The sequence below is a fragment of the Mesoplodon bidens genome, assembly GCF_964165515.1.
Source record: "Mesoplodon bidens genome assembly, chromosome: 19".
NCBI classification, from domain to species: domain Eukaryota; kingdom Metazoa; phylum Chordata; class Mammalia; order Artiodactyla; family Ziphiidae; genus Mesoplodon; species Mesoplodon bidens.
In genome coordinates this window covers 17,535,319-17,558,746 of record NC_138179.1, presented here as the reverse complement: position 1 = coordinate 17,558,746, position 23,428 = coordinate 17,535,319, and the positions used below count along the sequence as shown (strand labels likewise).

General features: G+C 42.8%; 1 protein-coding gene across 1 annotated transcript in view; it reads right to left on the bottom strand.

Moving 5' to 3' along the window:
• Positions 1-3,183: 3,183 nt before the first annotated feature.
• Positions 3,184-23,428, bottom strand: part of RPA1 (replication protein A1) — a 53,732-nt gene continuing 33,487 nt past the window's right edge. Inside the window, exons 6-17 of the mRNA XM_081219006.1 lie at positions 20,930-21,022; positions 18,544-18,676; positions 17,266-17,368; positions 15,401-15,469; positions 15,062-15,254; positions 14,764-14,903; positions 14,201-14,349; positions 11,147-11,279; positions 8,984-9,160; positions 8,345-8,452; positions 5,788-5,874; positions 3,184-4,169 (exon numbers count right to left, since the gene is read on the bottom strand). Of these exons, the coding sequence (XP_081075132.1) occupies positions 4,062-4,169; positions 5,788-5,874; positions 8,345-8,452; positions 8,984-9,160; positions 11,147-11,279; positions 14,201-14,349; positions 14,764-14,903; positions 15,062-15,254; positions 15,401-15,469; positions 17,266-17,368; positions 18,544-18,676; positions 20,930-21,022 (1,493 nt within the window). The 3' untranslated portion in view covers positions 3,184-4,061. The remainder of the gene's footprint in view (positions 4,170-5,787; positions 5,875-8,344; positions 8,453-8,983; positions 9,161-11,146; positions 11,280-14,200; positions 14,350-14,763; positions 14,904-15,061; positions 15,255-15,400; positions 15,470-17,265; positions 17,369-18,543; positions 18,677-20,929; positions 21,023-23,428) is intronic.

Sequence of the window (23,428 nt, the reverse complement as noted above, 5' to 3'; positions counted from 1 at the left end):
GATTCTAGTGCCTGCTCAAATCACCTGCCAGCCCGTGAGGGTCAGAGGAGCTCTCACTGGACTGAGGCAAAGAAAGCACAGAGAAACGTACAGAACAAGAAGAGAAGGCACACATGTTCACAGTGCAACAAAGGATAATGCTTCTGCCTATCAAAATCTGAGTTTATGGGGCTTCCCTGGTGGCGCAGTGGTTGAGAGTCCGCCTGCCGATGCAGGGCACGCGGGTTCGTGCCCTGGTCCGGGAAGATCCCACATGCCGCGGAGCGGCTGGGCCCGTGAGCCATGGCCGCTGAGCCTGCGCGTCCGGAGCCTGTGCTCCGCAGCGGGAGAGGCCACAACAGTGAGAGGCCCACGTACCACCAAAAAAAAAAAAAAAAAAAAAAAAAAAATCTGAGTTTATGATAACAATTAGAAAGTATGTGTACGTCTAAACTAATACAATGTTATATGCCAATTATATCTCAATAAAAATAAAATTTAAAAAGCTAGAAAATATACATATCCAGTAGGTGAATGGGCTCAATAAATTTATACATTCATATAGGCAAATACTAATTAAAATTATGCAGATCTAAAAAAATAACACAGATCTATTTTTTTTTTTTTTTTCGGTACGCGGGCCTCTCACTGTTGTGGCCTCTCCCGTTGCGGAGCACAGGCTCCGGACGCGCAGGCTCAGCGGCCATGGCTGACGGGCACAGCCGCTTCATGGCATATGGGATCTTCCCCGACGGGGGCATGAACCCGTGTCCCCTGCATCGGCAGGCGGACTCTCAACCACTGCATCACCAGGGAAGCCCCACAGATCTATTTTTATTGAAGTAGGAAAGAGGTCCATCCTTTAGTGCTAGGAACAAAGTGTTACAGAATAATGGGCATTAATACCATCCCATTTTTAAGTTAAAACTATATACACATACAAGTATAGAGAAAAGTAGTCAGCTATACAAGCAGTTATTGCTGATTGGTGGGACAATTTTGTTTTGTTTTTTCTTGTCTGCAGGTTACTTTTCTACGATGAACATGGATTACTTGTGTTAAGAAATAATCAATGGTCCTAACAGTACCCATTCTTTTTCCTTTTTTTCCTTGACATTAACAATACTTATCACCTTAATAATAAAACATGCTCAGTTGAGGTTTTTTTCCAAAACAATTAAAATTAAACATCTAAAGTCTCTCTTTTTTGAGGAAAAAAATGACTATTCCCAAAAGTGTTTCTGAAAGTCAGAACTCTACCAGCAGAGTGGATTATAAAACTAAGAGCTAACAAACCGCATAAAAAAGGGAGGGGGAATACGAGGGGGGAAATCCTCTCTTTGAGATAAGGAAACAATCAATTTACTGGGGGGAGAAGTGGCTTTCTAACAAGTGACAAGGAAAGGAGATGGAACAAACAGTGTCATTTTCTATAAATAAAACCTTAGAAGGCATATTGCCAAAGAAACATGTCAATATATAAACCTTAAAAAAAAAAGAATATATATATATATATATATATATATATATAAACCTTTATATACTGGGCTACCAAATTCATTTTTAGACAGTATATTAATTATATAGTCAGTAACCATGGGTTTCATTAGTGTATTAAACACCACGATCGATGTTATTTATACTTTTCGAAGACAGGCCACTCAGGAAAAAAATGTCGGGGAGGGGAAGTTTTCGACCCTGCAGTTCAAAAAGTCAGAACAAGCACACTGGAGATAAGCAAGACTTTAATGGAAAGCATAAAACACTGAAAATATGGACAGAAATCAGATTATTACCCTTTTTTTCCCCCCTGCCTCCTTCACAATGAGACTGGAGGGAATCCAAAAGCCATTTAAAATAAAGGTGAAATGATTAGATTTTTCCTAATTGCCTAACGCTGATGTCATGGTGTACGCAAAATAAACATTGATCTCTAAGTGAAAGATGAGAAATAGAACACGAACGGCCTTTCAAGGTAAACTATCTCCAAGAGAATTCTAAGAACTGTGGGCCAGAATCTATTTAGGCAACCCTTAGGGACCTGAAGCTCTTAAAAGCATAACAGTGGAGCCAATTTCTGATGCTCCACTACTGGTGATTTGATTTTTAGTAGGGAAATCTGCTAAACATCCTCCCTTGAGGGAGCCGCCCTATCTCAGAACATCCCCTGTGGACTTCTAATCGCATCTGCGCAGACGTACTTGTGTCACCGCGTGGACACCGAGAACACGTGGTGGCTGGTACAATGTTCCAGAGACGCGTCAGCGTCGCACTGTTGGTCAGTGCTCTTCACGGGGTGGAAGCCTTGATAGGGAAAGAGGGGAATGCTGGGAGCAGCGGATATAAAAGACTCATTACCGGACTGAAAGCTAGATTGCCACTTCTAACCCCCAATTTGTCAATCCACCAGAGTGCTGAAGAGTATAATTTTCTAGTCAGCGCTTTAGACGCAAGGTCAGACAGAAAGGAGCTTCCATAAAAATCGTTGAGGCCTTGGCCAAAGAATCAAGTGCAGCCCAGTGGCCATCTTCTGAGACTAGAACGTGCTCAATTAGTGGGCCTGAGAAAAGGCCGCTCTATGTTCTGGGAAATGGGAGTCACCCTGCCTAGCGCGGGCTGGTTCCTCCCGAAAGAGGACATCTAAGGATGACACAGACAGGACGTGATCACTCCCCAGCTCCACCAAGGGCCTCCACGTGCCCCACTTGCCCAGATGAAAAACCAGGGCCTGGGGCTGCAGGAAGACTGCGACGCTGCCTAGATGCTTGGAGAGAGGTGCGCAGCAAATGCCAAGCGGTGGGCTGCAGCAACCAGATAGGTAATTAATGTGATTAGGAACACAGAGAGGAAGCATGCTCTTGCCGACTGAAAAGCCCAGGAGCATAATTACTGTTTTCTTACCAGCTCACTGTCTGTTCACATTTCAAAGCCTGGTTGGTGTTAAGACTGCTGTGTAAACATCAATAAAATCCAAAAGTGCCAGATCATCAGGCTTCCAGGGCACAATGGCTTTTTGTTTTTGGTATATTCATTCCTTTAAAGATGCATTTCAGAGTTGCAAACATTAGGAAGAATCATCTCCATGCTTTGGACTAATCTTCGAGTTTGTAATGAGTTAACATCTCCCCCCAGTGAACATTTATTATGAAGGCTAATTAATTGCTTTCCAGCTACAAGAGCCCTTTGCATTCAAAGAAAGTAGGATTCACAAGCAGAGACTATACTGTTTATTAAACAAAGCAACGGAAACAAAGGGCTTCTCCTTTCAAAATCCCTTCTATTTAACATAGCTTTAATCAAGAAAAGAAACATACAAATGCAAGAAATATGTACAGGTAGAAAAGGCATACCAACCAAAATGCAACATTAACTGAAGGGAAAACTAAAGCAATGAATGCTCTGTAGTTGCCTGGATGTCCCTAGGGGACGGCAAGTCACTGCTTATCAGCCTTCCTCAGAAGAGACAATTTTGATTAATATCAGACCCATCTGACTCAGTCTATTAGACCCTGAAGGAAGGATATTTTCAGATAAAAAAGATATGACTTTGATTAATAATTCTACCCTATTGCCATTCCAAGCATTAACAACTATGTGGCACCTCTAGAGAGCCTTTGAATTCTAGGAAGACACGCCTACTACAACACCCAGGTTCCTGTGCACAATCACTTCTCAGCTCTCCCTCCCGAGAAGGGACCCAAATCGTGGAGGTGTCACCACTGGAGAAGTGGAAACCCTACTTACATAATTTATTTCACGGTCTGCAGATTTAGGGTCAATTACTTGTGACATAATTCTCGGTTGAAGACAATGAAATCTTAATAAAACTGACAAAAGCCTAAAGACAGAGGGAGTGACTGGTACTACACTCCCCGCCAGCTGACCCCGAGGTCTCACATGGTTTACACCACAGTCCTCCGAGCGGATTTCCCTTTGCTGCCAGTGGGTTCCCAGACGCACAAGAGGCAACGGCTTAGTCCCCCACAGAGAGGCACTCCTCAGGTGGGGCGGGGGTCGGGGGTCGGGTGTCAGTTCGCCTTAGCCCTCTGTCTACAGACTCCTGCCCCGTTAGCAGGCTCGGCTCACATCGCCGCAGCGTTTCTCCTGATGCTCACAATCAACCTTCTGCCATATTCTCTGTAGTCCACGGGCTTCACGTCCATCACAGTGGCCTTAATTCGAGACTCATCCTTTGAAAAGAGAAAAGCGATTTGTGAACGAAGGAAAGCCTGTGGCCACGGGGCAATGGTTTCAATGATCCCAGCAGGAGAAATCACAAAGACACGCTGGGTTCAGAGTTCTGTCATTCCGATAAGGAAACAATGATGGTGAGAGCCCAGGGCAGACTTTCTGGGGCCAGGAGAGTGGACAAAGGCCTCCCTTCGATACAGACCCCTCTCACCTGTCCCTTGCGCTCCCAAACGCTCAGGAACCTAGACTCCAAGCGCGATGAACCTTAGAGGGCTCGTGAAGTTCAATGTATTCTCTTTACAGAGGGGGAAACAGGAGCCCAGAGGAGACAGTGACTTCCTAAAGCCACACAGCTGGCTCTGAAATCAGGGGCCATGGGGAGAGGAGAAGCACGCGCGGCAGGGGAGGGAGGCCTGCCGTGGGCCCACCTCGGCCCCGAGAGAGGCGACCTCGCTGTCCTTCACCTCCCCTGTCCACACCACTCCGGGGCCGAGCAACCCTTCCATCCCTCTCCTTCCTGACACCACCCTGACATCGTATCACTGACCTCTGGAGTCCCTGTCTCACTTAACGCTCAAAAAACCGAGCACAGCTATCAGCAGGCATTAGGGTTAAGGTCTGACAATAAAACAGGACGAGTAAACCCTGAGGCAAGCAGAGAAGTTTTCTGAATTCTCTCCCCTCGCCCCTCGCCGGTTCACTAGGTTGGATGTTGCCTGCAGAGGCAGAACCGGGTGAGGCCAGCTCAGGGGCTCACACGCTACAGTGTGCTCTGTACTGACTAAACCCAGTCGTATTTCTAAGCATGGTTGAGAGCAAAGCTCTGAGGCTGGACTGCCTGTGTGCCATTATGAGCTCTGCCACTTGTTAGCGTATGAATTTAGGCAAGTTACTCATTCTCCGTATGCCTACCTTTTTTTGCTGGTAAAAACGGGGCTAACAATAGTTTCTACACATAGGGTTACTGCCAGGATGAAGCGAGACAATGTATGTAAAGGGTGCAGAACAGTATCTGGCAGATAGTAAGTACTCAATAAAGACTGTTTTATCATGACTTTACAACCGTATGATGTTATGAGCTATTTAAGGAATTTTCAAGGTAATTTTAACTACATATGGTCTTTGTTTCACATACTGACTTTAGAACCCAAACCATGTGGAAGATGTGAGTCCATTTTGTCGGGACACAAACCAAAAACCCCCAGGTTTTAACTGAAAAGGCCATACAGCGGGACTTCCTTGGAGGTCCAGTGGTTAAGACTCCGCACTCCCAATGCAGGGGGCACAGGTCTGATCCCTGATGAAACTAAGATCTGGCTTGCCGCAAGGCACAGCCGGAAAAAAAAAAAAAAAGGCCACATAGCATTTTTTCTCTGGATGTTGACACTGGACAAGACCCTTAACCTCTCTTTAAGTCTGTTTCCTCATCTGAAAACAGGATGATGCTTGGTACCCCAGTGCTGGGAAGATTCAATGAGTAATAAATGCAGGGTGCTTAGCGTTGGGTCTGGAACACAGTAAGCAAGGAACTGAGAGTTAACACTATAATGTTGCGGGGGGTGACAAACAGCAGTTCCCCACTGCTAACCCTCCTGCACCTTGGGTGATGTTACTTACATTGTAGGTCTCCAATTTGACCCTGATCCTGAATGTAAAAGATCTAAAGTTGGCATTCTGGAAAACTTCCTCAAATGCTTGTTCGTTCTGCAAAAAAAAAATGTAAAACTGTAGGCATGGAAACTACCAGACCATCTGAAAATGTCCGTGAGATTTCTGAAAAGACTTTGAGGAAAATCCTTGAGAAAATGATCACCCCCAGTGGTTTAAAATTTCTTAGGAATGACTAAGGTGACATTTCATCACATAAAACTGTTTAGGTAGAATTTTATTAAAAATTAAAATACTCTACCTAGAGTGCTCAAATTCATAGGGGCAGAAAGTGGAATGATGGCTGCCAGGGGCAGTGGAGAGTTAGTGTTTAATGGGTCCAGCGTTCCAGCTTAGGAGGATGAAAAAGTTCTCGAGCTTGATGATGGTGATGGTTGCGCAGCAACGTGAACGTATTTAATGCCACTGAACTTACACTTAAAAATGGTTAAAATGGTAAGTTTTATGTATATTTTACCACAATAAAAAAAAAACTGAAACACTCTTATGAAACACATTTCTAAACTTTAAAAGTCTGTGATGGAATAGATCTGAGGCTCAGCATCTTCATCACAAATTAAGGATGGGAGGACACACTCAGAAAAAAGTTCAAGTTGTCATATGCACTATTTCAGCCTCTGGATTTACAGCTATGGATTTGGTGAGGAAGTGAGGAAGACAGGAAAAGTAGGCAAAGGTTAGGGAAAAAGTTTAAAAACGATACTCCTCTCTCCCTCTTTCTCTGGCCCCTCAAATACTATTTGATTAAGCTGCTGAATTAAAAAAAAATGTCTGGTAAACAGGGATCAGAGAAAGCATTTTATATAAATATGCATAAAATAAATGTACAAGAACTTTTTAAAAAACAGTTCATATCAGTCAAGTATTATCTTTGCCAGCCACTTGAAACATGAAAATAGCTTTATTATATATAGAACTGTTTTGTGTAAAGGTTACTACACACACACACAAAGTCCTCAGGCTTTCGGGTATGTAAATAAAACAATGTGTTAAACCTTCAGAAAATCACACCAGCTGCCATGATTCTTTCAAGATCAGTGAAAGCATGGAGCGCCTACTCCAAGAATATCATGGTTCCTGAGGGAAGAGTTTCTGTATGTCCTCATTCACTGGCAGTGAAACCAGCCAAATGTAATAAGCTCATAAAAAATCCTGAAAGGCTGCCTCGAGCCTTAAAATCTGATATGAAAATAGAGGACCAGGCAAAACAGATAAAAGATACCATCATACTTTAAAGTCAATTCCAGTTATTTCTGTAAAAGGGCTTGTTGGGATTATTTTTAGAGAGCTCATGGACAATTTCAAAGAGACACAGGGGCAGAGCTAAACGGACAGAATAGAAGACAGAAAAGAAAAACACACACACACCAAAACAAATGACAAACCCTTTTTTTTGTTAGCGGCTTTTATAAGTATCCTAACCGATTTGGAGGAAAACGGGAAAAAAATCTACAGATAGATGCTAACTTGTGTGGCCCAGAAAATACAGCTTTTATTGGTCTTTACATGTTTTATCTGAGCAAGTACCTTTCTTAAGTTTAGGATAATTAGTAATCTATTCCCTGAATTAAATAAAACTAATATGTGAAAATACTAATTTATAAAAATGAAATGGAGAAAGTTATCTTATGAAAGAAAGTTACTTCGTAAGAATTCCATCTGACAACATGAAATAAGCAAGTACCTTATACGTGAATTTAAACCAGGATTGATTCAACTTTTCAGAAAACTGTTCGTTACATTAAAAAGGCACATCTGGAATGGATAAAGATGTGGTACATATACACAATGGAATACTACTCAGCCATAAAATAGAATGAAATAATGCCATTTGCAGCAACACGGATGCAACTAGAGATTATCATACTAAATAAGTCAGAAAAAGAAAGACAAATACCATACATGTGGAATCTAAAATATCACACAAATGAACCTATCTACAAAGCAGAAACAGACTCACAGACATAGAGAACAGACTTGTGGTTACCAAGGTGGGGACAGGTAGGGGGAGAGGGATGGACTGGGAGTTTGGGGTTAGTAGATGTAAACTATTACATTTAGATTGGATAACAAGGTCTTACTGTAGCACAAGGAACTATTCAATGTCCCGGGATAAACCATGATGGATAAACCATAATGGACTTAAAGTCCAACACAGACTCAAAAAAAAAAAAAGGCACATCTGTACTTCAGCTTATTTCAGAAGACACCTTCCAGATCTCAAGTGACTGCAGGCACACCAACTCTTGGTGTGCTAACAGTAACAGGAGAAAAAAATGCTGGAAAGTGCTGTTTTTAAAGCATTTTCTATACATTACTTCATGCCTCATTGTTAGCACGTCCAAGGTAGACACAATTAGACAGAATCGGATAAGCTCTCAAATAATCATCAGTGAGAAACTATACAACACCCAAAAGCAACAAACCAAAAAATATTAAAGAGCAAAAAATGGGCAAGTGTTATAGCATGGGAACTATTACAGTAATAATACAAGACGTGGCTGACCTTCTCTTTTAACTCCCCAAGATAAGCAGTGCTTTGTCCAAGGATGGCCTCTGCAGACTCCTGGAAACATGTGACCCACTGATTCTCTTGAAAATCAGCAATATTTACCTAAAAAACACAACTTTACGTTATTTCAGCAAAGAAATAATAAAAGGAAGACACACTAAGGAGACTGGAAGATTAACTTTTTCTACTCATTAAAGTAATTTCTAGGGAAAAAACCCATTTCCACTATATATGCCATATTCTTTCCAAAGAATGTAAAAAGTATCCAAGAAAGAAGTTCGAAATGTAAGTCTGGATCACAGCAGGAACAAGATGTGGTGTGTATGTGTGATTTCAGATCTCAGTGGAGATACAGCCCAACTAAACTCTCCTTCAGACACAGAATCTGGGCACAATGGACTCAGTGGCCCTCCAGCCACAATGGCCTTTGGACTAAAGGTTTTGAACAAGCCACCAAAGTCCTCTGCATTTTAAACTGTATATCCTTCAGTCACCAGGAGGCACTCCATAAGACAGCTCTCAGTCACTGCTGGCATCCCAGACAATTGGAAAGCCTGAACTAAAGACAGTGCCAGGCACTTGGTAGGGACTCGAGAAACACCACAGTGGTCCTCATCCACCCATTCTACTTACTGACAGGATCATGCGGTACTTGAAATTGGGAAATTCACTGTCACACTTCTCGCAGCGGTACAATCCATTCTGTTGATCAATCACTTTCTTATTGCAGTCCTGAGTTGGGCAGGCCTGGTACATACAGTTCTCTTTGCGAAGATACACCACTGTCGCCACAGAACTAAAATAGTCGGGCTTCAGGAGAAAACAGTGACATGAGACACAGAGCACAGGCCTATGTTCAGGACTGGACTTGCCCTTACACATGAGGGGTAAGTGTTTACATATTCTAGTTCTCATGATCACAGTGTGATTACTGGGAATAATTCATTCTATAGTTTTAGAAGTCACTTGTGCTGATTATAAAAGCCATGAAGGTAATAAACCAAGTTATAAAGCGTATTATTCCTTAACAATAAAAGAATTAATTCTAAATTAGACTAAATTCATTAAAACTGAACAGATTATATGACAGACAAAGACTTCAAGAGACAAAGACTTGTTCCTCCTGTTCCTCTGACCCTCCAAAGGTAACAGAACCAGGAAACACTGAGGAATGCAGTAAAATCTAGCACAGTTATGTTCAACCATTCCTCCCACATTAAAAACAACAGCAATGATTTCTAGCGTCTAGATTCAACTTTATCTCTATTTGGTCAGGTGTCAGCAAGTTTTTTCTGTAAAAAGCTAGACAGTAACTAATTCAGGCTTTATAAGCCATTGGGTCACAGTCTTTGTTGCAGCCACTCACCCTGCTGCTGTGGTGCAAGATGGTCCACAGACAGTATGGAGATGAGAGCGGGTGGCTGGTTTCAATGCGCTTGTATTTACAACAGGCAGCAGGCTGGATATGGCCCGGGGGCCTGTTTGTGAATCCCTGGTCTAAGTCATCAAATTCAGAATGCAAAAAGACTGAACAAGTGTCTTCAAAGTGGAGACGTCACTGATAAGTAAGTGTAGCAAGGGCCAAGTCATGTGCATGGGCTTTATGTTGCTATTTGCTTTGCCTTTTAACTCTCATGGAAAGGATACGGGATGAATAATTTTGGGGGGCAAGCAGTTCCCTCTGGGTGTACTCAATTCAGGGCCAGGTCAGCAGCCTCTGGGGCTTCCTGATGTTTCAGAACAGAAGAGGCAAAACAATACGGTGGATGTTTAAAGAGCTTGGGCAAATCCTCACTCCAAAAGGCCCTAGAGCAGGGGAGTCTCTGAGGAGAATGCCTGAAGGATGTTTCTATACTTCCAGGTAAGGTCCAGATTCAAAGTGTGACTTGAAAGTTTGGGTGCGAACAGGTACTCTCTAGGCCTGATTTCTTGTTACATACTGTCTACTCCTAGATCTAAGAAGGAAACTGGTTGACAAGAGACACAGACCTGTCCAATGTTTCATTCTCAGGATGCCGTATAACAGCATTATGAATTGCAGTCATTGACAATGATGAGTAAGAGAGTATAGCGAAATGAGACAGTACGGAATAAAAACCATATTGTATCACATGAAAATAATAAAGCAGGAAGTACTGGTTTGGGGAGCATAGAGGAGAAATAAATGATTTAAATATTGAACTGCTGACAGAATACAGGTTTAGATTAAGACAGGAGGAGGGTCATTAGATACAAACATTGAAAGGAGAGTTGCAACTAAAGTCAAATACCAGAGCCATTCTTGTCAGAGAATACCAGCAGCGCTCAGCCCACGAGACGTTAATATTCTACAGCCAGTGAGGGCACATGTCAACTGCCCGATGTCTGATGCTGAGACTGACTAATGCTCGGTGTGAGCTATAATCTCAAAAGCCACCTTCTTGGTATACGGGCATTTCAGTTTGCAGGAACAATCAGAGAAAAGAAATATGGACCTGAAGACAGTTCATAAAATACGCAACCTGATTACTACCACTTGGCTAAGTTCCCTCTGAGAACTACACAACTCTCTAAGTCAAAGCTTGAACATCTTTCTGCCTCAACCTACCTGAGGGAGGTAACACACTCCTATTAGAAAGCACAGCTCCTTCATTCTGGCTGGGATCCTCAACCAATACGCCATGCTCTGGGCAGAGCCCCAGGTAAGACTCATAGCTCTGAATTAAGGTCTAACAGCTGGTAGCAGAAATGGAATCTGAAAACTATTGTCTCACACATTTTACATGCTTTTGTGAAGAAAGTTAGGAATGCAGATACCTTGTCACCTTGGCCCAAGTTCTCTGATTTAACCTCATATAAAGTTTTCCAGTTGGTGTTGGTCCCTCCTATTCCTCCACTCTTCAGATCAGAGATGGAAACGCCAGCTAAGGCTTGTCCTTCCGAGTCAAACCTGAAAAACAAAGAATAACAGGCACTATGTATGCTTATTGAATATGATACTTATTCCTACATGCTATATACGGGCTGTCCACTCCCCACCCAACTTCTTTTTTTTTTTTTTTTTTTGTGGCTGCGTTGGGTCTTCGGTGCGTGGGCTTTCTCTAGTTGCGGCGAGCGCAGGCTACTCTTCGTTGCGGTACGTGGGCTTCTTATTGTGGTGGCTTCTTGTTGCAGAGCACGGGTTCTAGGTATGCGGGCTTCAGTAGTTGTGGCACACGGGCTTCAGTAGTTGTGGCACACGGGCTTCAGTGGTTGTGACTCGCGGGCTCTAGAGTTCAGGCTCAGTCGTTGTGGAGCACGGGCTTAGTTGCTCCGCGGCATGTGGGGTCTTCCCGGACCAGGGCTCGAACCCGCGTCCCCTATATTAGCAGGCGGATTCTTAACCACTGCGCCACCAGGGAAGCCCCCCCCCAACTTTCATAGGTCAGGGCCAAGCGAGCTGACGGCAGTATCTTCCTCACTGTATCTTAAGTCTGACGAAACGGAATGGCCTCTTTGTTCTCTCAATTGCTTTGATGCCCCCCAGTGGTCAAGAAAGACAGTGCCCAACTACCACAGAACCTTTTATTAAATTAGCCTTGCATACCAACACTGGCTGGAGGGCCCAAGGCCTAAAAACAGTAACCCGGAAAGTCAACAACAAAAAAAGCAACAATGGAGAGCTGTGGTATAGTTCTTTGGGCTACTGATGCTCAGTTTTGCTTAGCAGCTGCATTTTTATCATCACTGAAATGTATCAGGATAGAAAGGGACAGTTGACATATTTTAAGAGGGTAGCAAGAAGTGTTCCCGTGGTGAAAGATCTTTTAAGCCTGGTATAATTTCAAAAGATTATATGATTCAAAGTAATTTCTTAGAAGGTATTTATCTGTTTCCTTGTAGATTTACCATCTTAGTGAGATTTTACTCATGCCAATATATATATATATATTTTTTTTAAGTTATTTTCTTTTTTTAATTTTATTTTTGGCTGTGTTGGGTCTTCATTGCTGCATGGGGGCTTTCTCTAGTTGCGGTGAGCAAGGGCTACTCTTTGTTGTGGTGCGCGGGCTTCTCATTGCTGTGGCTTCTCTTTTTGCGGAGCACAGGCTTTAGGTGCGCGGGCTTCAGTAGTTGTGGCATGCGGGCTCAGTAGTTGTGGTGCACGGGCTTAGTTGCTCCGCGGCATGTGGGATCTTCCTGGACCAGGGGTCGAACCCACGTCCCCTGCATTGGAAGGTGGATTCTTAACCACTGGGCGCGCCATCAGGGAAGTCCCATTTATGCCGTTATTAAAAGTGAAATTAATTTATGTTAAATTATTATAAAATTGATTACATTTCTTGATCACATATCAGCTAATATGAAGGAAAGGGGGCCCGAGAGGAAGTGTCTCAGAAACATACTTGTGGCAGGGAAGAGTCAGTCTGAGATTAACCACATATAGAACAGGCTCCTTAAAAAGAGAGCATGGAACAGAACGGATGCTGCCCTAAGCTGCAGACGATTGCCTTTTTGTTCTGTCTGATCAGCGGCTAAATCTGTCACAGAGGCACAGCAAGGTCCACAAATCTGTTTCACCACAACTAGCTACATGAGTTTACGGTTTCAAAAACTCCAAGGAGACATTTGCCACCGAAGACAGCTATCCGGAGTCAACAGAGCAAGGAGAGAGGCAGCCCTTCTTACAGTAAAAACTCCACATCGTTGCAACCAAGATCTAAACATCTCCAGTCCTTGCTTAGTGGGACGTGTACACTGAGCTTCTCTTTGATCAATGCCAAGTTCTTTTATTCTAGAGGCAGCCATGTCTTTTTATGTTGACTGGGATCACAGTTATCAAGAAAAATATGAAGACCTTAATGTGGGCATGCAATTGAACTGGGCTCGAGCTCCAGCCTGTACGAAAATCAAGCAATAAGAACAAACCAAAGCTGTGATTACGTCTGGTCAGGTTATTAATGAATGGGCCTTCCCTTATAATGCAATGCTAGCTACCAGAAGAGTTAAATACAGATCCACAGGGACCACATGCACAAGGCTGGCTTAAGTGACATGATCATGCCAGTAGATATTTCATGAAACTATTCAAATACTAGTGCAACTGGTTCACATTAGGCTCAAACAAAAGTGGGGAGTATGTAATATGAGCTAATTCCTTAGTCACTCAAACCCTAAGACATGGTTGGAAACCAACACACTCCCCCCTGTGACCACAGCTACACAAATTATTTAAGCTCAAGCTAGTTCCAGGGCTTTCCCTGACCACATCAATGCTTGCACACCATGCTTCAGTTTGAAGTGCTCTTTTAAGGCAGAGTTTAAACACCCTAAACAGCTAGACATAGTGAGGAGATTTCAGTAGCTTCTCCTCATCCCCCGAGTGCTTCATGAATAACAACGCAATGCCCACAAAGGCCCATTGTGCCCACCGCACTTGATCAGGGTCCAGTGAATACATGCTAGACGATGCAATCGGCACCAGAGACTGGACGGAACAAGAAGCACTCTCTCCCCCGACGCCGCAGAAGCCCACAGCTTTGAGTCATGAAAAGAAAGACGCCTCCGCTCACAGACGCCTTCACCATACAGCTGCTACCGCCGGCCTCACCTGCTTCGCAGGATCAAGGTCGGCAGGCAGCATTCCCATCCTAATTGCTCCCTGCGACTCTCCAGGTCTGTCATGGGATTACAGGTCTGTCAGTTGAAGGGCATTTAGAGCCATCCTTTCAGAAGGCACAATGTCTCCAAGAAATACAGGCACTGCTCCACCCAGAAACGAAGCTCTCTGCTTGGCAGACAGCTCATATACCGATCGTGGGAACCAAAAGAACCAGCTCTTCTCCAAACTAAGGCTCAAATAACCCTTGTGTTTAGCCCCATAAAACCTACCATCCACGAAGCTTGTAGGCCTCTGGGATGTCAGGGTTCACAATGACGGTACTTGAAGACAGTACAGAGAGGCTCCGTCCACCAAAATCAGAAACTCTGGCTCCTTTGATAGCCATCACGGGTTGTCTAGAACCGTCAAATCTATCAGCCTGCGTAACAACAAAGACACCGAACAAACACAAACAATTGTCACTAGCAGGAAGAACGCACAAAACATTTTTACAAAAAACAAGGGAAACAGCCAACAGTAGAGTGAATGCAATAAATGGCACATGGAATCTATACAAGAATATAGAATCTGCTCGGAGACACATCAAAACTAATCGAGAATTAGAGGAAAGAGCGTTTCACTATGTAAAATCTAAATCATAGCAAATCTCACAGAAGTAAATCAAATAAAGGTTTTCAAATACTCCCCAGACAGTCCAACCCTTCATTAGGAAGGGTCTACACAGCCGACATGGCCAAAGCCCCACAGCTTCCAGGGCAAGACCACCACCCTGGAAGCTCTTTAGGTCTTCGCCTCTCTGCATGTGCCCTGACCACTCAACGCGGGTACTCACATCTTCTCCCCACAGAGCAGCATTCACCACTTTCCCTGACATGTCCATCAAATAGATAGTCCTCTTAGAGACTTCTCTGTTGTTAGACTTCACTGTGATTTTAGTGACATCTTCATAGCTCTTGCAGATTCCGATTATGTCTAAAACACAGGCACAACGTTTTAGCAAGAGATGGTCAAGGCTCCCATTACAGCATGACCAGAGGTTGGACAGCAAGCACTGAAGTCTCATGCCTCCCCTATATGTTGGAAACAGAACTAATAACCACCACTCTCTTCATTCTCACACACATACTTACCTACAAGTGAGTCTTTAGACTTGTTCTCTAGGTCATCAATCCCTGTGAAATCAAACTGAACTGTGGGTAAATGACGACCATCTTCACAGGGCATGACAGAAGTCTCATTATTGAAGGTCATCTCATAGTCATTTTTGACGGCTGTGAACTGTTTGTTGGCGATCTTCAGGGTGCCTTTAGAGAAGTAATAGACCTGTAAAAGAGGCCAAGCTATGGAACATGGGATAGGCCATCAAATCGGATATAAAAACCCTTTACAGATCACACAGCTCTCCAACAGACAGCATCCCCTCACCCCACCGCTCGGCTGTTCCCGTTCTCGACTCCATGCTACTGTACCTTGTTCACATCAATAAGAGGAAAGAACTTGTCCACTTGCTCATTGAAAGCAGTCGCTCTGATTTCGCCCTACAGAAGCATGCGAGAACAGGTTAGAATTGGGGAGTTCAAGTTTTACCAGTGAAAAACAGGACATCTTAGTGTCAAAAGGACATCTTGAAAGCAGTAGCACAGTCACCCCAGAAACACACAGTTCACAGTCACATATTCAAGTTAGTAACCCTGAAACAACCCAAGTTTAACCGGTTGATCCCGTTACTGTGCTTCATTAACCTCAAGTTAGAAACCTAAATAAATAAATAAATAAAAATTTTCGAACACTGAGCGACATGACTGAAGCCCCCAGGGAAGTGTGCTGAGCCACATGTTTGCACCCAGCGAGGAATTACTTCATACTCAGGAGTCACTGCCAAAAATGTTAAAAACAAGTCATACTTTCAAGTTGCTTGTGATTAGATTTTCACTTTTACTTTTCCATCAGTCAAAATGCTACAGAGGGAGAAGAAACTTAAATTAACAGCTGAATTTTTAGCCAAATGACAGATGAGACCAATAATTTGGTAAAAAAAAAAATTAGGTTCTGACACCGATTCTACCCTCACAGTCAATACATTTTAGGGTATTATCCCATCTTCGAAAAACAAACAAAAAAATAAAAACAAACCAACTGTTTTTTTCGGCCCTGTTAGAGGTTTGAACAAATAGGAAATATGCAGCAGTTTGAAAAGAATGCTTGAAGTATACATTAGGAGTTATAAACAAAACTAATGGGGCTTCCCTGGTGGTGCAGTGGTTGAGAGTCCACCTGCCGATGCAGGGGACACAGGTTCGTGCCCCGGTCCGGGAGGGTCCCACATGCCGCGGAGCGGTGGGCCTGTGAGCCATGACCACTGAGCCTGCGCATCCAGAGCCTGTGCTCCGCAACGGGAGAGGCCACAGCAGTGAGAGGCCCGTGTACCGCAAAAAAAAAAAAACCAAACAAAAAAAACAATGGACAGAGAAATAGCATGACAAGACTTTGTGGAGACTCCACAACATGGATTTTTCGTCTCTTCATCACGGTTTGGTCTTGTTTAAGAAAAGCATATAGAGGGACTTCCCTGGTGGCGCAGTGGTTGAGAATCAGCCTGCCAATGCAGGGGACAAGGGTTCGATCCCTGGTCTGGGAAGATCCCACATGCTGCGGAGCAACTATGCCCGTGTGCCACAACTACTGAGCCTGCGCTCTAGAGCCTGCGAGGCACATCTACTGAAGCCCGCGCGCCTAGAGCCCAGGCTCCGCAACAAGAGAAGCAACCGCAATGAGAAGCCTGTGCACCACAACGAAGAGTAGCCCCCGCTCGCCGCAATTAGAGAAAGCCTGTGTGCAGCAGTGAAGACCCAACGCAGCCAAAAATAAATAAATAAATTTATTTTAAAAAAAACAGAAAAGCACATAGTGTCTGCACAGCCAGAATCCATCTCCCACAAAACCGATCACTTATCACATATCAAGGCTGCTGCATACCTTCTGCTGTGGCCCAAAGCTCCACTTGGCTCCTAAGCAGACATAACCCCCTGGGGCTTCGACTAAGCCTGCCAGCAAGTCAGACAGTGTCTCTGGTTTCTCCTGCCCGTGAGGCTACTTACCTTTAGAAAACTAATTTCTACTGCTACAAATGCTTTCATTTGAGATCAAGGATTTTATTTATGACTTTAACCCTTTGCCCCCGGACAGCATCAGAAGACTACAATAGAAGAAAAACAAGAACAATCGTGTTTCTTCTTGGCTTACTATTGTTGTTCACCTCACAGGCCTGCACAGAGATTAGCCCTCTGTTTCTCAGAGAAGAAGACTCCTCTCTCCCCACTTGACAAATACTCACACTCTCATCAACTAGTTCTATAGAGAAAAGCTTCCCTTCCCCTCGGGAATTGCTCCAGGTACGGATCTGACTTTTGTTGGTAACACGAGCACAAATAGTCCACCTAAAAACCAAATACATTATATTAGTGTTTGGAGTCTTACTTGGGAAAGATCTGAAAGGTTCCCTATCATCTTCTTATAGCCTTTCTTATCTTATGCATATTCCATTTTTCAGTGTAAACTGTATTTTAATCCAGCTAATTAAAACCCCACGATGACATCCAGGTTTGACAGTTTGTAGAATAAGCAAATAGTAAAACACACAAGGTGATTTAACACTGACTCATTCTCCTGTCAAATAAGTAAATTTATGAACGCTCTCCCTTCTCCAAAAAGCATCACCAAGGCAACACTATCCCCTTAATGGAAGGTTCTAAGCTAGAAAATGCAGTAATACCAGCAATTATATTTTGCCACTATTTTCAATCATGGGAACTGATATAACTGATGTCAAACTTCTGTCTCGTTTCCAAGACACACTGAATATAAATATAAGGATATGGAACGCGGTGTTGGTTCAGGCACCAAAAGAAAACACCCTCAAGCACTATGACCTCAGACAGAGGCCACTAAAAAAGGAGGCACAAGGTCTGACATCCAGTCCTAGTGCCCATCCTGAATGCAGGTGCTGGGCACATTAGCTACCTTACTCATAATTTCACAGGGGAACGGATCTTCGCTATATTGCAAAGAATTGAAAAACAAACAAAAACATAGCTGAAAGAATTCTGAAACGAGTACTCACTAATTTTCCACAGCTTAAATTAATTTTGAATGGGAAGAAGTCATATAAAAGAAATATCTGTTCAGGTTATATTACTATGGTTAATACAAACAGCACAGATTCTTTTAGCCAGCTAAATCAGAGTAATAATTTTTAGACTAAAAGTCACCTATTTATATGATAAGATGAAATACCTTCTGAATTAGAAAATTTATTCTTACTCATAGGACTACCAACTGATTCTTGAAACATTAAATCTTTTAAATTTCAAATTCTTTTAAAACGAATGAAATTCCACAGGCTATGGATGACTGCTCTTTTTGCCCTTCTTTTATTGAGAGTTAAAGGTTGCCACAATTTGTTATCTCCTCCCCCTCTAGAGAAAGAAAAAAGGAGGAAACCTATTTTATGTGTGGTAATCCTGAAGTTCACATATAAGTAACTCAAGAGCCCATAATAACCTCTTATATCGTTTCTAAGTCCCTTCTAAACTTATTCCATGAAATAACTCACTTGGACTGGTAAGGGGTGAGGCTGGCAATGGGTACCACTTTGGCCTGTGTTCCCCCGGAGCTGCTCCCTAGGCTGGTACCTCCAGGTTTTCCAAATGTCTTTGAGGCACCAAAAGTCTTAGATACAGTGGAACCTTTAAAAACAAACACAAAGAAGGACAATCATTATTTTATTTAAATTTTATAGTAAGTTTTGCAAGAACTCTCAATTACTAGTGACATCATACAAGATGAGAGACAAAGTTTTTCCTTTTAAATAATCAAGAGATTTGGACATCAGAGACTGAAACAGGAGGCTAGAGGCAGATCTAGGAAGAAGGCTGGGCACACAGATGTTCACAACTGTATCTGCTGACTTACGCCCTGAGGTCAAGATAATAATGGTAATGAATCCAGACACTGCTATTTCGGAGGTCAACCCTCCTAAACTTTTCCCGTGTATCAACAGGCAGGATAATGGGTCAGAGAAAGAAAATCAACCTTCTTGACTGGTAAAACTGATGACAAGTCACTAGTTGCATAAGAGAAAAAGCAAAAGAAAATGCTTGGAATTAAGGGACACAGTGGGTGAGCCATCCGAGGTGAAGGATACCTATCACAAATGTATCGCCTCAAAACATCCCCAGAAAACTCCCAGTTCTCAACTGGTCTTACAGTCACGGAAAGTCTAGAATGAAGTTTACGGGACTGGGTTTAGTTGGGAGCAAAGGGCAAGCATCAGTTTTCGGTTCAAGACACGTAGGTGGCTGGCTTTCGTGACCCCTTCTTGACTCCTTTAGCCAAGCCTAAGAAGCTGTCTTGCACTTGGGAAGGATACGTAATTACGTAAAGCCTATAAGCAGATGAAATCTTTTACATGCACGCTGTTTCTATAAAGCTTCAACCTCCAAATTCAGAAAAGATAATTTAGTCCAATGATTTCACATATTCTATATCAAAACATTTCTTCAGAATGGCATCTGGCTAGAAATGTAAATCTTCCATCACTTGGCATTTATTTATTGTTTCCACAGCCCGTATTGCACTATTCTAGGCATTTGTAGCACTTAGTAAAAAAGATACATACACGGTCCCAGATCTTCAAATTTTCTCTTCTAACTGGGGAGTCAAGAAACGACTACACACACAACAGTAACAATTACCTCAAGGTGACACAAGGAAGCACACATACTCTACAGAATATTTATGTGTGTGTGTATATACATACCTAGTATATAATACATAATTATATAAAACACACACACATCCAGTTTTCATGCTGGCAGGCAGCCTCCCCTCCATACACTTCCAGTCCTTTTTCTTTCAGCACCCAGTTATGTGTTTAGGGAATGTTAACTGATTTTTTAAAATCAATCTCAATATAAGCCAAAGATAGACAACTGGAAAGATAATCTGTACGGGTGGGGGGTGGAAAGAAGAATAACATACTATTTGTATTTTAGCCTAAGGAAGTAACTTTTAGGGTCTTTACCATTTTAGATAATCTATTCTACCACCCCCCTTCGACAGTACATAATTTGAGAGTTCTGTATAAATAGATCCACTTAGAAAGGGAGATGGATAGAAGATAGTTAGCTCTTGCAAGGTAGATAAAAACATCAAAGACTAATGGGGAAAAAGACTTATGTCCTGCAAGTTTCACAGAAACATTAGTGACGTCTTAACCCTGCTTTTCTTAGAATCTTAGCACTGAGAAATAGAAACTAATAGTTGAGGGGAGGGGAATAGGTGATGTATGTGAAGCTGGGACAGAAAAAAGAAACTCTAAAAGTAAATTCCAACCAAACTCTACAGATCATAATTTTCAGTGGCGACATCCCACATGAGGAGGTTCCTAAAGCAAAGGCCAGAAAGTAAACAAGATGATTCCATTACAGCCTCTCAGGACCTGATGAAGAGAAAGTTAAAAAGAAACTATTTCTCATCCGTGAGACAGAGAAGCAGGACCTATGACCAACATAAATGATACTGTCTTCAAGCTAAGATAAATACCCACAAGAGCCCCAGATGGGAAACCTGGAGACAGACAAGCCAAATTTAATAAGCGGATCCTAAAGAGTTAAAAGGCGAGAATTTAAAAGGTATGTATTTCACAAAGTCAAGAGGGTCTAAGTGAGAAACTACCAGATAAACTGTTAACAAAGAACAGTGTGTAATTCTGATTTTTTTTAAAAAGCATATTAAGTATCTTTAAAAGATAGTCTTTAATCATTTTTTCAATCACACACTTTACAATAATTCCAAGAAGAACTGGAATTATTCTTTGCAAGAAGCAACTGTCATGAACAGCATTTTGAAAACTCCCTTTAGTCTCAGATTAAATTTCAAACCATCATTCGAAAGCCTGCCACACACAATCAGCAGGCATCCTCATATGGCAGCCTTACCCACTCCCGAGCTCCCATTCTGTTGCTGGGGCCTGCTGGCTGGTGGACTGGCTGCTGAGACTGGAGGAGGAACTACTGGCTGTTGTCCATGTCCTGGTGATCAAAAGAGAAAGACCATTTTAGTGCAAGTAATTTGGGTTAAGAGACTTAAACTTAAGTAGAAGAAATACTCTGAGAAAGTGTAAATTTGTGATATTGTCAAGGACTCTTGTGGGTTGGAATTCATGCTGGGGCACTCAACTGCATGCAGCGAATGTGCTAGGGGTTCACACTTATGTTTTCATTACCTAAAAGGTTGGCTCCATTTACCTTTCACCTGCTTATAATTGATAGCTTTTGGTTTTAATGAGGTTCTCCCCTAAAGCCTTGCCCATTTCTCCCACGTGAACCTGAAATAAAGTCACTGAGCTGAATCTGTGACATTACCACTATTTCCATAGCAACAAATCGATGTTATCAACAGAACTGTGTTCACGGCAGGATCTATCAGAAGAAAAAGCTGGGTGGTAACAAAAACCTAAAAGCAGTTCAATTGTCTCTGAAGTGCTCCTGCTTCAAAAGGAAAGAAGACATTCAGAAAGGATTCTACCTTTTCCTTCCCAAACAAAGCAACCTTATTTTGCAACTGACAGTTGGTGGAAAATAAGAGTTGAAAGCGCCTTCGGTACTGTGAAGGCTAGTGAACTGTCACAGGAGGAGAGATGAGGATGGAGTTCAGAAGCAGCTGTGGCAGGGAGACAGTAAGATTAAAAGGAAAAGGAGGGGAAACGAACATGTCTCTCAAGCAGAAAATAAGAAATGCCACACCATCAGAGTATTTATTTGCCCCTCACCCCTTCTGCAAATGTTTAGGAAACTGAAGAATGTTAAAATTGCAAAAATACACTTAATTTAAAAAAATAATAGATTTATGGAATTTGATGTTGCCTTTGTGATTGGCACTAAAAGTAGAAGTCAACCCAATCTGGGCTGTTCACTAAGAGTGCTTGCAGCACACAAGTGCAGCTCAAAACATATCCTAGAGAGCCCTAAGAACAGACATGGTGAGCACCCCTGGAAAAGCTCCCTGCCTGCCGCCTTGCCCCTGCTTCTTCCACCACTGAGTTTATTCCTGCTGGGTTTTCCAAGGCCCTAACTCACATGGGCACACTGCACACTGATTCCCTTTCCTCCTGCCAAAGTTACTCTTAACTGGTACAACTAAATGGGAGTTAACAGTGCCATTACAGTAAAATTAATTTAGCATCAAATTAAAAGGGTTAAACAGAACTGATTATTTAGTTCTTCCTATAGAGGGAAAAACTGAGAGGCACCATTTACAGGGAGAAAAGAGCCAAGATTATTGACAATGAATTTCTGTGTTTATGTTTTAGCTTTTCCATCACCTCTGAATTTACAGAGTGTCATATGAGATTGCTTGGGAGGACTGTTCTCCTTTGACAATGTGTCTTATGAAGGAACATTGTGAAATTCTACAGTGAACCTTTTTTTAAATCAGTAGGGAAAAGATGAGTTGCTCAGTAAACAGTATTGGGGCCAAGTGGTTGGAAAAAAATTAAGCTGTAATTTTTTTTTTTTTTTTTTGGCTGCATTGGGTCTTCACTGCTGCACGCAGGCTTTCTCTAGTTGCAGCGAGCAGGGGCTACTCTTTGTTGCACTGCGCGGGCTTCTCATTGCGGTGGCTTCTCTTGTTGCGGAGCACAGGCTCTCTAGGCACATGGGCTTCAGTAGTTGCAGCACAGGGGCTCAGCAGTTGAGGCACGCAGGCCCTAGAGGGCGTGGGCTTCAGCAGTTGCGGCACGTGGGCTCAGGAGTTATGGCTCGCAGGCTCTAGAACGCAGGCTCAGTAGCTGTGGCACACGGGCTTAGCTGCTCCACGGCATGTGGGATCTTCCCCGACCAGGGCTTGAACCCGTGTCCCCTGCATTGGCAGGTGGATTCTTCACCACTGTGCCACCAGGGAAGTCCCTTAACCTGTATTTTTACCTGCTTCATGAAATTTTATTCAAATGAACCAAAAGATTTAAACATTCGAAGATGGAACCATGAAGATACACAAACCCCTGCTGTACTCCACCCTAGTTCCTCTCCCTCCCACTGTCTCAAACACACCTACACTCTCAAGTCCCTTCCTCCTCTCTACGCCTGCTTCTCCAAGTATCTTGCTGAACAGGACATGGTCACAGCATCTTGCTGATCTCTTACACTCATTTCCATCAAAATGTAACTAACCTTTATGAGGTATCTATAGTAGAACGGTGGTTACCAGGGACTGGTGGGAGTGGGGAGCGACTGTTCAATGGGTGCAGAGTTTCAGTTTGGGGTGATGAAAGAGCTCTGGAGGTGGATGGTGGTGGCGGTTGCACGACAATGACTGTACTGAACATCACTGAACAATACAACACTTAAAAAATGACTAAGATGTAAATTTTATGTTATGTGTATTTTACCACAATTTTTAAAAATGTAACTTACCTGTTTACCTATTGCAAGATCAGC